Source organism: Gracilinanus agilis, chromosome 1 (genome assembly GCF_016433145.1).
Source record: "Gracilinanus agilis isolate LMUSP501 chromosome 1, AgileGrace, whole genome shotgun sequence".
NCBI lineage: Eukaryota > Metazoa > Chordata > Mammalia > Didelphimorphia > Didelphidae > Gracilinanus > Gracilinanus agilis.
In genome coordinates this window covers 777080077-777092295 of record NC_058130.1, presented here as the reverse complement: position 1 = coordinate 777092295, position 12219 = coordinate 777080077, and the positions used below count along the sequence as shown (strand labels likewise).

At 60.8% G+C, this 12219-nt stretch overlaps 1 protein-coding gene across 1 annotated transcript in view; it reads left to right on the top strand.

Annotated features, from left to right (window-relative positions):
* Positions 1–11977: 11977 nt before the first annotated feature.
* The window catches only part of LIF (LIF interleukin 6 family cytokine), a 19601-nt gene continuing 19359 nt past the window's right edge, over positions 11978–12219 (top strand). The window contains exon 1 of the mRNA XM_044685486.1: positions 11978–12029. Within this exon, the coding sequence (XP_044541421.1) occupies positions 11978–12029 (52 nt within the window). The remainder of the gene's footprint in view (positions 12030–12219) is intronic.

The window sequence follows — 12219 nt, the reverse complement described above, 5'->3', positions numbered from 1 at the left end:
CCCTCCCTCCCTTCCTTCCTTCCTTCCTTCCTTCCTTCCTTCCTTCCTTCCTTCCTTCCTTCCTTCCCTCCTTCCTTCCTTCCTTCCTTCCTCCTCCCCTCTTTTCCTTCAGAGCCTTCTCTTTTTCTCTGGGCTCTCCTTTGTCTCTTGCTCTGGGGCCTTTAGGTCTCCTTCTGGGCTCTGGCCACCCTCTCCTGCCCCCATCTTCTCTTTCTCTCCTCTCTCTCTCCCCACCTCCTTTGGCCTGAAATGCAGGTGTGTCCATTGGCACAGGGTTGTAGAGGAAAGGTCACAGTCCTCGTTGGTGAGGGGGGGTCAGGATGGAGCCTCCTGGAGGTGCCCCACCCAGCTCTTTTCCTCTGGAGCTTAGGCAGCCCTGCTGGGAGCGAAGGTCTAGGTCTGGGGGGAGGAAGGAAAGGGAGGGGCAGGGAGGGGCGAGCAGGTGGTTGAGGGTTCCAAAGGGGCAGGGGCCCCTCCCTTGGGCAGCCCCGGGCTGGGGAGGCAGCCGAGGGCTTCTGTCCCTGTGGGGGCTGGGCCGGGGCTGGCCAGAGTGGGCAGAGTGCGCCGGCCCTGAGCTGTGGTCTTGGTAGGAGCGGCGGGCGGATGGGATGGTAGGAGGGGGTCAGCGATCGGGGGTGGCTCTCGCCTCCCCCGGGGGGCACCCCAGGGCCTGTTCTGGGCTCTGGCTGTCTTGTCTCCCAGGCACAGTGGGAGGAGGACCCCGTCTGCCCGGCTTTCCTTTGGGGGGCCGGGGGGGAGCCCGGCCAGGCCCCTGGTGGCCCTAGTGCACACGGGCCCATGGGAGGTGTGAGTCAAGGCTGCTGGAGAAGCCTGTAGCCAGTCATGAGGAAGAGTTGGGCCACTCATTGCCATATGCCCAGCCCCGGTCACCCAGCTTGGGCAGGCCCAGCCCCAGGTGCAGGGGAGTCATCGGTGACTCAGGCCCTGTGGTGGCCACCGTGGCCAGTCCCCCTCCTCCCCCCCCAGGCCTGTCCCTCAAGACCCTCTGCGGGCACGACGCCGGCCAGGCACTGGCTGGGCAGGGTCGGAGCCAGGGCCGGGGGGCAGCCGGTCTGTCTTTGCCACGCGACCCCCCCAAACTGGCCCTTTAACGGGGGGAGGCGGCCGTGGGGGAGAAAGGGGGGAGCCGCTGGGCCATCCTGGAAGGGAAGTCAAGTGGGAGGGTGGGGGGGAGGGGTGAGAGGCAGCAGCAGCAGAGAGGGCTCAGCGGAGGGAGGGCCACAGCTCGGGAGGCAGCCCTGGGCGAAGGGGTCCAGCGGGAGAGAAGCCGGGATCGGAGCCTGGAAGAAGTCGGTGCCCACGTGGAAGCTCAGGTAGGATGCTGGGGGCCCCCAGGCTGGGGCCACGGAGCTGGGGAGCAGGACGCCCCCCCATCTCCAGCCTTGGGGGAAGGGTCCTGGGGGGAGAGCACGCACCAGGCCTGGGCCCCCAGGACTCACGAGGCTCCGTACGGCGCTCAGCCTCAGTTTCTTCTTCTGTAAAGTGTGTGTGTGTGTGCCTGGGGGGGGACTGATGACCTGCGGGGTCTTCTTCAGCCCCGGATCTCCCATCCGACGCATCCACCAGCTTTGTGGCCTTGGGCGCAGCACTCGATCCCTCTGGGCCTCAGTTTCCCCCCTCGCCAACCGAGGGGGCAGAACCCGACGGTCAGTGGGTGGACGGCAGGGGCCTTCTGGTGGGGAGAGAGAAGAGGAAGGCAGTGAGACCGAGTCACCCTTCTGTGCCTGCCGCCAGCCGGGCTGTTTCCCTCCTGGCCAGAAGCTTCCCGGGGAAGTGTGGACTCTGATCGGGGAGGTGGGGAGGGGACGGGGCCCTGAATGGTGGGGCGGGAGAAGCGTGACGAGTGTCAGAGCGGGGAGAGGAGCAGCCCGAAGGAGAACCGAGTGGCGCCGTCGCAGGGTTACGGGCACGGAGCTCGGAAGAGGAATTCGGATCCTACCTCTGATACTGACTAGCTATTGACCCTGGTCGAGTCACTTAACCTCTGTCTGCCTCAGTTTCCTCATCTGCAAAACGGGGCTAATAATAGCACCTTCCACCCCAGGTGGTTGTGAGGATCAAATCTGTAGAGCGCTTAGCGCAGCGCCCGGCACAGAGGAGGTGCTGTATCGATGCCAGCTACTGGTGGTGCCAGTGAGGATGGTTTAGTCAGAAGGCCCAGCCTGAGTCGGGCTCCCACTTGGAGACTAGCTGGGTGACCTTCGGGAAGTCAGTCAACCTCTCTGGGCCTCGATAGGCTCCTTTATAAAGGGGGATGTTGGACTTCCCTATTCTGGGGCCCGTCCCGGCTCTGGGCTGCCCTCTGGCTCTCCCAGGGGGTCTCAGTTGTCCAATGAGAGAGACCGGACTTGGAGAGCCTGGGCCAGAGCCTGGGGCATGAAGGTCCAGATGGGCCGGACCCCCGGCTTCAGGAGGGGAGGCATGGAGGGAGCCAAGAGCCCGGCTCAGCCCCAAAGGAGTCTCCTGGGCTGAGGGGAGAGAAGGCAGAGGCAGCTCGGGGGGCAGCAGGGAGGCTCCTGGGCCATTTCCTCTCTGGTGCCCCCGGGGAGGGCCAGCCCTCACCCTCTGGGACGCCCTGGGCCCCTTTGTCTGCTGCCCTCAGCCCCACCTCCCGGAGTTTGCGTGGGGTGCTGGGAATCCCCCTGAGAAATAGTCAGAGGCTGGAAAGGACCTTGGAGATCGTCCAACCCTTTTGTCTGACTGGAGATGGGCAGTGACCTGCCCAGGGTCTCACTGGGAGAAAGGCAGGATTGGAACCCAGGTCCCGAGGCTCTCAAACCAGCACTCTTTCCACGCCATCCCCACGCCTCCCCGAAGGTCTTCAGTCCTGATTCACCGGAGGATAAATCCCTCCCACCTTCCCAAGCCTCAATGGCAAAAGGAAGGGCTCAGATTCCAAGAATCCCACCCCCGTCCCAGTCTGTCTTCCACAACATCTGCCCATTTCAGCTTCCTGCTCAGGGCCTTCCTTCGGCTTCTCGTCCCCCTCAGAACTTCAAGTCAGGTCTTCTGCCTGGAGTCAGGAAGAGCTCGGGCCCTAACTGGCTGTGAGACTGTGGACAAGTCACTTAACTGCTACTTTGCCATTTTATGCCTCAGTTTCCCCACCTGTAAAATGGGGGTCATCTTCCCAGGGCTATGGAGAGGCTCACAGGAGAAAATGTGCCCAGAACACTTTGCACCATTCTCTGCGTTACTGGAGCCCTTCAGGTTATCATCCGTCACTCTCTAGTCACCTGTGACCTTTGGGGGAGCAGCCGCCTTCCTCCCCTCCAGACTCCCCTCCAGGCCTCTGGAGGCCTCTCGGGCTCCCTTGGCTCCCCTCTGCTCCCCTCGGGTTGTTTGCTGGGCTGCCCAGTGGGAGGGCAGCCAGCGGGGAAGCTCCCCTCTTCCTCCGGGCCTCCAGCACCGAGGACAGTGCCTGGCACCCCCAGGGGCCCAATAAATGCTTGACGGATGAAGGACAGACTGGAGGAAAGGCAGGCGGGCTCCGAGGGGTGTGGGGGCCCCCCAGAATTGTCCCCACGGTTTTGGCAAGAACCATCTCTAACTCCCAGCATGACCCTGGGTAAATGCCTCATCCGGAAAAGAAGGATAAACTTGACCCATGTGGCTGAGTAGAGCAAGTGTTGGATTTGGGGTGAGAGATGCAAACCCTGCCTCGGTTTCTCAGTCCCCGGAGCCTCAGTTTCCCCACATGTCATCCCTGTCCCTCTCCTGAGGGCTTTGGGCTGGATGATCTCAATACTCTCTGCCAGCTCTCAGTCCGTTCATCCCACGAGCCGCTGGCACCTTAGCCTGCCCGTGGAAGGCCCCAGGGCTCCCCGTCCACCCCCGGGCCTTGGTCCAGTTCCTTCCCCTTTCTTAGCCTTCTGCCCTGGGTCACTGCCACTCTTCCTTCCCCTCTCTCTCTGGCCAATGGCTCCCTCTCCTGGTTCCTTTCCTCCTCTCTGTTCGGGCCTCGAGCTTCCCCTAGAAGGCACTTTATCCCAATCCGGCCACGTTCTGGCCCTGTGACCTTGCCTTGGCCTCTTTACCTCCCTGAACCTCGGTCTCCTCATCTGCGAAATGGGTCGGGGAGGACCGTAGCTCCCCAGGCTCTCACTGGCTCATCGTGAGGCCCAAAGGAGGCCACAGGGAGAAGGTCAGGGGAAGTCTACGCCACCAGGAGTCAGCACAGGGCCCGGCACCCTGGAGGGCTTAGGGAAAGCTCAGCCTCCCTCTGGAGCCCTCCGGCGCCTCTGGGACTGACCATCTCCGAGAGCTGCCCGGGGCCTGTAAGGCAAACAAGGTGGGCCTCCAAGCCAGGGCTTCGCGCCTCTCGGGCGGGCTGGCTCTAGAAGGGAGCAGAGGGCCCGAGCCCGCTCCCGGCTTCGCCCGGCGGCCAGCCCGCCGTCTTCCTTTCCTCCTCCCCGGGGGCCTGCCAGGCCCTTTCTTCAAGTGTCTCCCCTAATCAGCTTCCCTTCCAAGTCTGGCCCAGGCCCAGCTGGCTGGAGCTGGAGCCGGGGTGGCAGCCAGAGCCTGCTTTTCCAGTGGGCAGCGGGGGGCACTGTTGTCCAGAAAGTGAACCGGGCAGTCCGGCAGCCTGGAACCAGCCACCATCCATCCTGCAGCCGGTATGGCCTGCCGTGGGGCCGCGCTGCCCCGGGGGGTCCAGGCACCCAGAGAGGGGCCCCTCTTCCCTGATGGGGCTCGTTCTGAGCGTGTGGAAACGGAAGACGGATCAGGGAGGGAGAGACGATCCGGGAACCCGGATCTGGACCCTGTAGTTCGACTCCTTCCTTGAACAAATGGAGACATTGAGGCCCCGTGCGAGGAAATGACTCGCCCAAGATCACACAGCTGGTGAACTGTAGGGTCTTCTGCACCTAGGTCTTGGGATTGCCATTCCAAGTCTCTGGTCTTCTCACCAGGCTTACCCCAGGAGTAAGAGCCGTAGGATTTAATACCGGAAGAGACCTTCATTCATTATTTGATAAGCATTTATTAATCACCTCCTTTACACGGAGCACTAGTAACAGAGAGACGAGTGACTTGCCCAAGGTCATACAGTTCCTTGACTCTAAAATCAACATCCCTTCTGCCAACCCCAAATCCCTGCCTGGGAAGGGGAGCTCCCACTGCCTGGGTCCTGGGTGCCATTCCTTGGGTTCTGGAAGCCCGCAAAGATTGCGCCTCTCCCCCATCCCGTGCGGGCGCTTCTCTCCCCGAAGGAGCTCGGCCCTGCCGCGGGGGCCAAGAGAGCCAAGACCGCCTCGACTGCATCCCGAGCGCCAGCCTGCCCGTGCCCTCTGCTAGAGGTGGCCGAGGGGCATCGGGATGCGAGCGTCTGTGCGGGCCCCCCTTGGCGATGGCGGGTTCCATCCCGCCTTAGAGAATCCCACCGTTCTTCCGTTTTCCCATGAACACGCCTTCACTTAAAGATCGCCGCCGCCGCTGGAGGGTCTTGCCTCGATGCCGCCGGCTGCGGACTGGCCGGGGGGGGGGGGGTAGTGGCTGAAGGCGCGATGGCCGGCGGCGTCTTAAAATAAGACCCGGCGACGTTCGCTCTGTTGTGCGAGATACTCTGGAGCCTCAGACGCTGCCTCGCTGGGTGACCCTGGGCAAGTCACTTAACCCTACTTGCCCAGCCCTCGCGGCTCTTCTGCCTTGGCATCAGTACTTAGTATCGATTCTAACTGAAGGTGAAAGTTGGAAAAAGCCAAACAAACATTTATTGAGTCAGTTTGTCGCGTTAGACAGCAGCGGTTTGGGCTACCCCAGACAGAAGCAACTGTAACGTGGAAGATGGTCAGTCTCGGATCTCTGAGGCTGACCAAATAAGGAAGGAGCTTGGAACGTTCTGAGAACACCCCAAGTGTGACACTGAGACATGAGGTGAGCGCGTTCCCTTGGGAAAACGGTGCAGAGGGGCAACAGCCCTTCAGTTCGGAAAATCAGTATTGTGTGCGTGTGTGTGTGTGTGTGTGTGCGTGTGCGTGTGTGCGTGCGTGTGTGCGCGTGCGTGTGTGTGTGCAGGTGTGTGTGTGTGTGCGCGTGTGTGTGTGTGTGCGGGTGTGTGTGTGTGTGTGTGTGTGCGTGTGTCTGGCACAGGGGAATAAGAGCAGGCTTACAGTTTTCCTACCTTTTTTCCCCCAATAATCAATGCATCACTCACACAAAGACAGAAATGCCGCCATTCTTACTGTCGGGGAACTTCCAGTCTGCGGTGCCAACCCGCTAGGCAGCTCGTGTTAAGAAGGAAGAGGCGTTAGAGACCAGCTAGTCCAGCTGTCCATTTTACAGATGAGGAAGCTGAGGTCCAGAGAATCCAAGCATTGAGGCACGGTCTTGGATAGAGCAAGGGGACCCAGGTAGCGAGTGTTTAAGTCAGGATTAGAATCCGGGTCTCCCTACTGCACATGTTGGCTGGCCCAAAACATTGATTCACGAGTCGGGGAAGAAGGCAGCAAAAAGCCAGCTAGATGGTACAGTGGATAGAATGCATGCTAGGCTTGGAGTCGAGAACACCCTCTTCCTGAGTTCAAATCCAACCTCAGACATTTAGGGGGCAGCTGGGTAGCTCAGTGGAGTGAGAGCCAGGCCTAGAGACAGGAGGTCCTAGGTTCAAATCTGGCCTCAGACACTTCCCAGCTGTGTGACCCTGGGCAAGTCACTTGACCCCCATTGCCCACCCTTACCGCTCTTCCACCTATGAGACAAGACACTGAAGTACAAGGGTTTAAAAAAAAAAAAAAGAAAGAAAGAAAAAGAAGGCAGCAGTGGAAGGTTCAGCCTATCCATGGACACTTCTCTCTAGATCAATGGTTCCCAAACTTTTTTGGCCCTTTCCAGAAAAAAATATTCCTTAGCCCCCTGGAAATTAATTTAAACATTTTTTAATAGCAATGAATAGGAAAGATAAATGCGCCTGTGGCCATGACCGCCTCACCCTGGATCGCTGCAGCACCCACCAGGGGGCGGTGGCGCCCACTTTGGGAATCACTGGGCTAGAGGAAGGCTCTACCAGGTAGGGCAGGACCCTCTCCTCGGCTGACTCTCCCAGCTGCATGTGCCCTAATGGCTTCTGGGGCTTCCTCTCAGGCCTGTCCTGTAACTCGTGGAAGATTGTCAGAGACTTTAGAGGCCATTTAATTCAAACCATCCATTTCACAGATGAGAAAACTGAAACCCAGAGAGGGGAAGAGACTCGCCCAAGAGACTTGTAATTGGAAGGGGGACATATCCTTGCTGCTTTCATGCTGATGACACCCTTCTTTCTGGGGCAGCACCCCCCCCCCGGGCATGGACCTCTGATTTTCTTGTTTTAGGAAATTCCTCCTAACAATACAGATTGGGGCACAGTTTGCCCTCGACTTCTAGTCTGAGGGAGCTGCCCTGGACACTGTGGAGTTAAGGGAGGGGAGATTCGAACCCGGCTCTTCCTACTTTCCGTTCTCTGTTCAGTATTCCACCACTAGTCTCACGCGAGTTGGAGGAAGTCATGGGAATGCTGTGGATGTCAGCTCTCTCGTCTGCCCGAGGAGCCCTTCCAGCTCCGGCGTTCTCCGGAGGGCGACGAGACCTGCGCTCTTGGGTCTGGGACGCGGGGGTCTGCCCTCCTGGGTTGGCACGTGGGAGGGTGTCCCGAGGCCTGGAGCAGCTGCTGTGGCCGAGGGACCCCCGCCCGGCAGCTGAGAACCACCCGGAACGTGGAAGAAGAGGAAAGGTGGCAGCCAGGGGAAAAGGGCCGAGAGGAGGCGACTCGGGCAGGAGATCAGAGGCCGGATTGCCTCATGGGCTCCTGTGAGGCTGATAAGCAGCTGGAGCAGCCCGGCCCAGGGCGAGGAGAGGGCAGCGCAGCAGGGTGGGATGTAAAGCACCAGCTAGGCTGGCCAGGAGCCACTGGGAGAGCACGGCCAGGGCCAGCTCGGGGCCTCCAACACCCATCCTGGTGCTCAGACTTCCGCTCCAGCCACTAGCGGCTGGGACCAGACCGTGGAAGGAGGAAGGGCCGGCCAGGAAATGGACCTCCCCCGGGCTCCTCGGCCTACAGGTGGTCCGGCAGTCCTCTGGAGGCTCCCAGGAAGGGCTCTCGGAACCTCAGCTGATCTCTTCGGGTCAGGCGAGCCTCCTGGAACTAGGCGGCGGCCCCTCCCTGGCTCTTGGGCAAAATCAAGACAAATCGAGTCATCAAACGCCAATGGCAAAAGGTCGATGCCATCCTGGGTGGGTGGTGCCAGGCCGGGCCGCCCAGATCTCAAGAGCAAATGGAGCCGCTCCGTCCTGTCCTCCTCGCAAACCGCAGCCACTGAGAAGTGAATTCCCTGCAGGGGGAAGAGCGGACCGCGAGGGCGCTGATGAAAGGCCCGCTCGGAGGCTGGCTCATGGGGGAAGACGGCCAGCTGCTGGGGCGAGGAGGCGGCCCATGGGGGGAGGAGGGGAAAGTCCCGGACGCTCCGACTCCTTGTCCAGCCCCACGTGGCTCTGGGAACCCACCGGGGTGTCGGCCAGCACGGATGCGTCCTCAAGGAGACGCGGAGGACTAGGCCATGGCGGGAAGGCCAGCGAAATAAGGGAGAGAGCGCAGGCTGGGCAGCTGGGAGAGCCGGCCCGGGGAGCCTGGATCGGAAGGGTCCCGGCGGCCGGCGGGCATGGCGGTCAGCACTGGAGATAATACTTCATCCAGACGGCATTGGGTTTAGGTTCAAATCCAGCCTCTGCCGCTTGCCGCCTGTGTGACCGTGGCCAAGTCAAGGAATCCTTTTGGGCTTTGTCTTCGTCACCCGTGAAAGGAGGGGGCAGCGGCTTAGCCTGGACAGTTTGGGCAGGCCTCCCCCCCGGCCCCCCAGATCCAATGCCATGATCCTACGGCCTGGATTGGAACCCCAGTTTGACTACTTACTCTCCGTGGGACCTGGGGCACGCCACGAGCTCTCTGGCCTCGCTTTCTCTCCTTTGTGGAATGCTCTCAAAGCCTCCTTCCAGCTCTAGAACCCGTGACTGCCGGGGCCACTCGAGAGCCCCCTCCCACAGCCTTGCTTGTCCTCAGCCCATCCCAGGGAACGCTTTTGTGGGGAGCACACACGGAGAAGAGGAGAACTGTGGCACCCCCTTTCCAGAAAAAACATTCCTCAGCCCCCTGGACATTAATTATTTTAAATTTTAATCGCAATGAATAGGAAAGATAAACGCACCTGCGGCCATCACCGCCTCCCTGGATCGCTGCAGCACCCACCAGGGGGCGACGGCGCCCACTTTGGGAATCGCTGAGCTAGACCAAGGATTGGTTTCCTGTGGGCGTGGGGTCATCGCCATTCCCGTCACCTCCGTGGCTGTCCCATAGTCACCATCCCCATCGTAACCTTTATGAGGAGCATCGCCGGCGAGGGAGGCAGTGTGGTCCAGTGGAAAGAGGCCGTCCAGGCAGGAGACCTGGGTGCGAATTTTGTTTGGAAACTTCCTACTTTGGGCACTTGTTGCTTCCTCTGAATCTTGGTTTCCCCGTATTTCTGCAAAGAAATTGGACCAGTCGGTGTTGGATGCCCCCTCCGGCTCAGACGCCCCCTCCGGCTCGGGCGCCCCCTCCGGCTCGGGCGTCCCCTCCGGCTCGGGCGCCGGCTGTTCTCAGCTCTCTTCTCCCTGTTCTCAGGCTCCTCCAGCCCCAACGTCTCTGCTCCAAGCTCTGATTCCGCTCAGGTGAACAAGCACGGATTCAGTTCCTGCCGGGCACCAGACACGGAGGGAGAGTCGGAGTCAAAACCGTCTCGAGCTCCAGAGACTCCCAGCCTCGCACGGGAGACGCCACGTTCTCTGTGATCATCCATAGGAGGGGGATTGGGAAAGGCTTCCTGCAGAAGGAAGCCAGGGAAGAGAAGGGAGGGCATTCCTGGCGGGAGGCACAGCCAGAGAAAATGCCTGGAGATGGGACATTGTAGGATTGAGGGGTTCCTACGGGGGCGGGGGAAGGCAGAAGAAGCCTGGCTTAAAGAGAGGAGGAGCAGGGCCCGGCGAGGAAGGACGGGAGAAGCCGAACAGAGAACTCTGCCATTCTCTGAGCCTGTATTCTAGGGAGCTTCCTCTTCTCTTGGAGGGAGCCCCCAGGCAGTACGGTGCAGTGGGAAGGGCGCTTGGTTTGGGGATCAGAAGGCGAAAGTTCACAGGTTTCCATCCATCCTGGCTCTGCTGGAACTTCCTGGCTGTGTGACCTTGGGCAAGTCCCTTCCTGTCTGGCGAGGGATGGCCTCGGAGGGTTCTCCTATGACCTCATCCTCACTATCTCCGTCCCGCCCAGCCAGGATTAGGCTTGCCATCCCCACCCCTCCGCTCCATCCTCCCCTTCGGCCCAGGATGCCGTGGGTGGCGTCCCGGGAGGATGCCAGCTCCCAGGTGAGAGAGGCCGCGGCCCGGCTGGAGGGGCTCCCAGCAGCCTCTTCCTGTCCTGTTTATTGCCTCTGAGGGCAGGAAACCATTGAGTGAAACATCCTTCCTCCTCCTCCTCGTCCTCCTCCCGTGATGCTCTCCCAGGAGCCCTGGTGCCGGCTCTCCCCTCTCGGAAAATCCAGCGGGAGAAGCTGTCAGCTCGCCTCTGACATCAGCCCTGCGGCCCAGCCAAGAGTCAGGGTGGCCGGCCTGGGCTGGGCGGGCGAGCCGGAGCGCAGAGGAAACCCGGCCTGCCGCCGCCACATTCCGGGGCCCACAGCCATTCCCGGGGGCCCGGGCGGGGAGCGGGAGGAGGAGGAGGCCTGCCAAGGAAATGACACACCCCGAGACGCACTGGCAGCTGCCAAGAGGGCCACGGACACGCGGGCCGGCACAGGCACGCACCCACCGACCCCCCTACCCCTCGTCCCTCACCCGGGCACGGGGCTCTGCGTGGAAGTCCTGAAGGGGAATGACTCCAAGCCCCCATTTTACAGAGAAAGAGACTGAGGCTCCAAAGTGGCCCAGGGCCGTGTGGGCGTCAGGATCGGAATCGGGGTCCCCTGACCCCAAAGCCGTGCTCTGACTGTCGAGACACAGACAGGAAGCGACATTTGGCAAGTGCCCGTCGATGCCAACCACGGCGTGGCACCAGAGATCCAGACAAAAACGGCGCCGTCCCATGCCGGTAGGTGGGAATCCGTCCCCTCCGGCTGGCAGGCCCTGTGCCAGGCCCCAGAAATACAGAACTAAAAGTGGAACAGAGCCTGCCCTGCGGGAGCTGCCCATCCACCGGGGAGGGCAGGGAGGTGGCTGCTTCTACACCCTCCTCGTCGGTAGCAGCTCCAAGGTAGGACAGCTAGAAGGGCTGGGCAGCAGGGCTTAAGGGACTTACCCGCAGTCACCCAGCCAGGAAGCATCTGAGGCCAGACTGGAACCCAGGACCTCCCCTCGCCAGGCCTGGCTCTATCCACTGAGCCACCCAGCTGCCCCGAGTTTCCAACCTGATGGAAGAAACAGCTGAAGGTTAGGAAGGATCTTTGCAAAATGGTTCCAAGGTAGCTGGGGAGGAGAGGACCACCCAGAGAGGCAGACAGGAACACACCCCACTAGACCCATCAAGAGATCCGTGCAGAATCCGACAGAGATGATCTACGGGGTTGTCAGGACGAGGACCCGAGTTCAAATTCTGCTTCTCATGCTCCATGCTCCTGTACCTTGGCCAAGTGAGCTCATTTCCTTGGACTGCTTCCTCATCTGAAAAAGGAAGCGCCCCTGAAGCCTTTTATGGCCCTGGAAGGAAGAACAGACAAACCCGGACCCAGGAGCCCCGGGACAGAAGGATGCGTTCTCCAGAAGCATTCTGCGCCATGTGGAACCTGTTAGGAATACCGGATGCGTTGGAGCAAACCTTCTAGAGGGCACATTCTGTGTAACGAAGTAATAGTACACGTTATCTGTCTGAGACACGGACACGGTCATGCCCAAACCCACAGAGCCATTCTGGGGGCGCAGCCGCACACGCACACACACATACACACACATGAAGACACACATGTCCATGAACAGTCAGGCACTGCCTGCAGCCAGGCTCCAGGGCTTCCTGGGTGAGGGGGCTAAAGACCACTTCCTCCCACCCTCCCTCCCTTCTTCCTCCCTCTCTTCTTCCCTCCTTCCCTCCCTCCCTAACTCCCTCCTTCCCTCCCTTCCTCTCCCTCCCTCCCTCCTTTCCTCCTTCCCTTCCTTCCTTCCTTCCTTCCTTCCTTCCTTCCTCTGTCTCTCCCTCCTTCCCTCCCT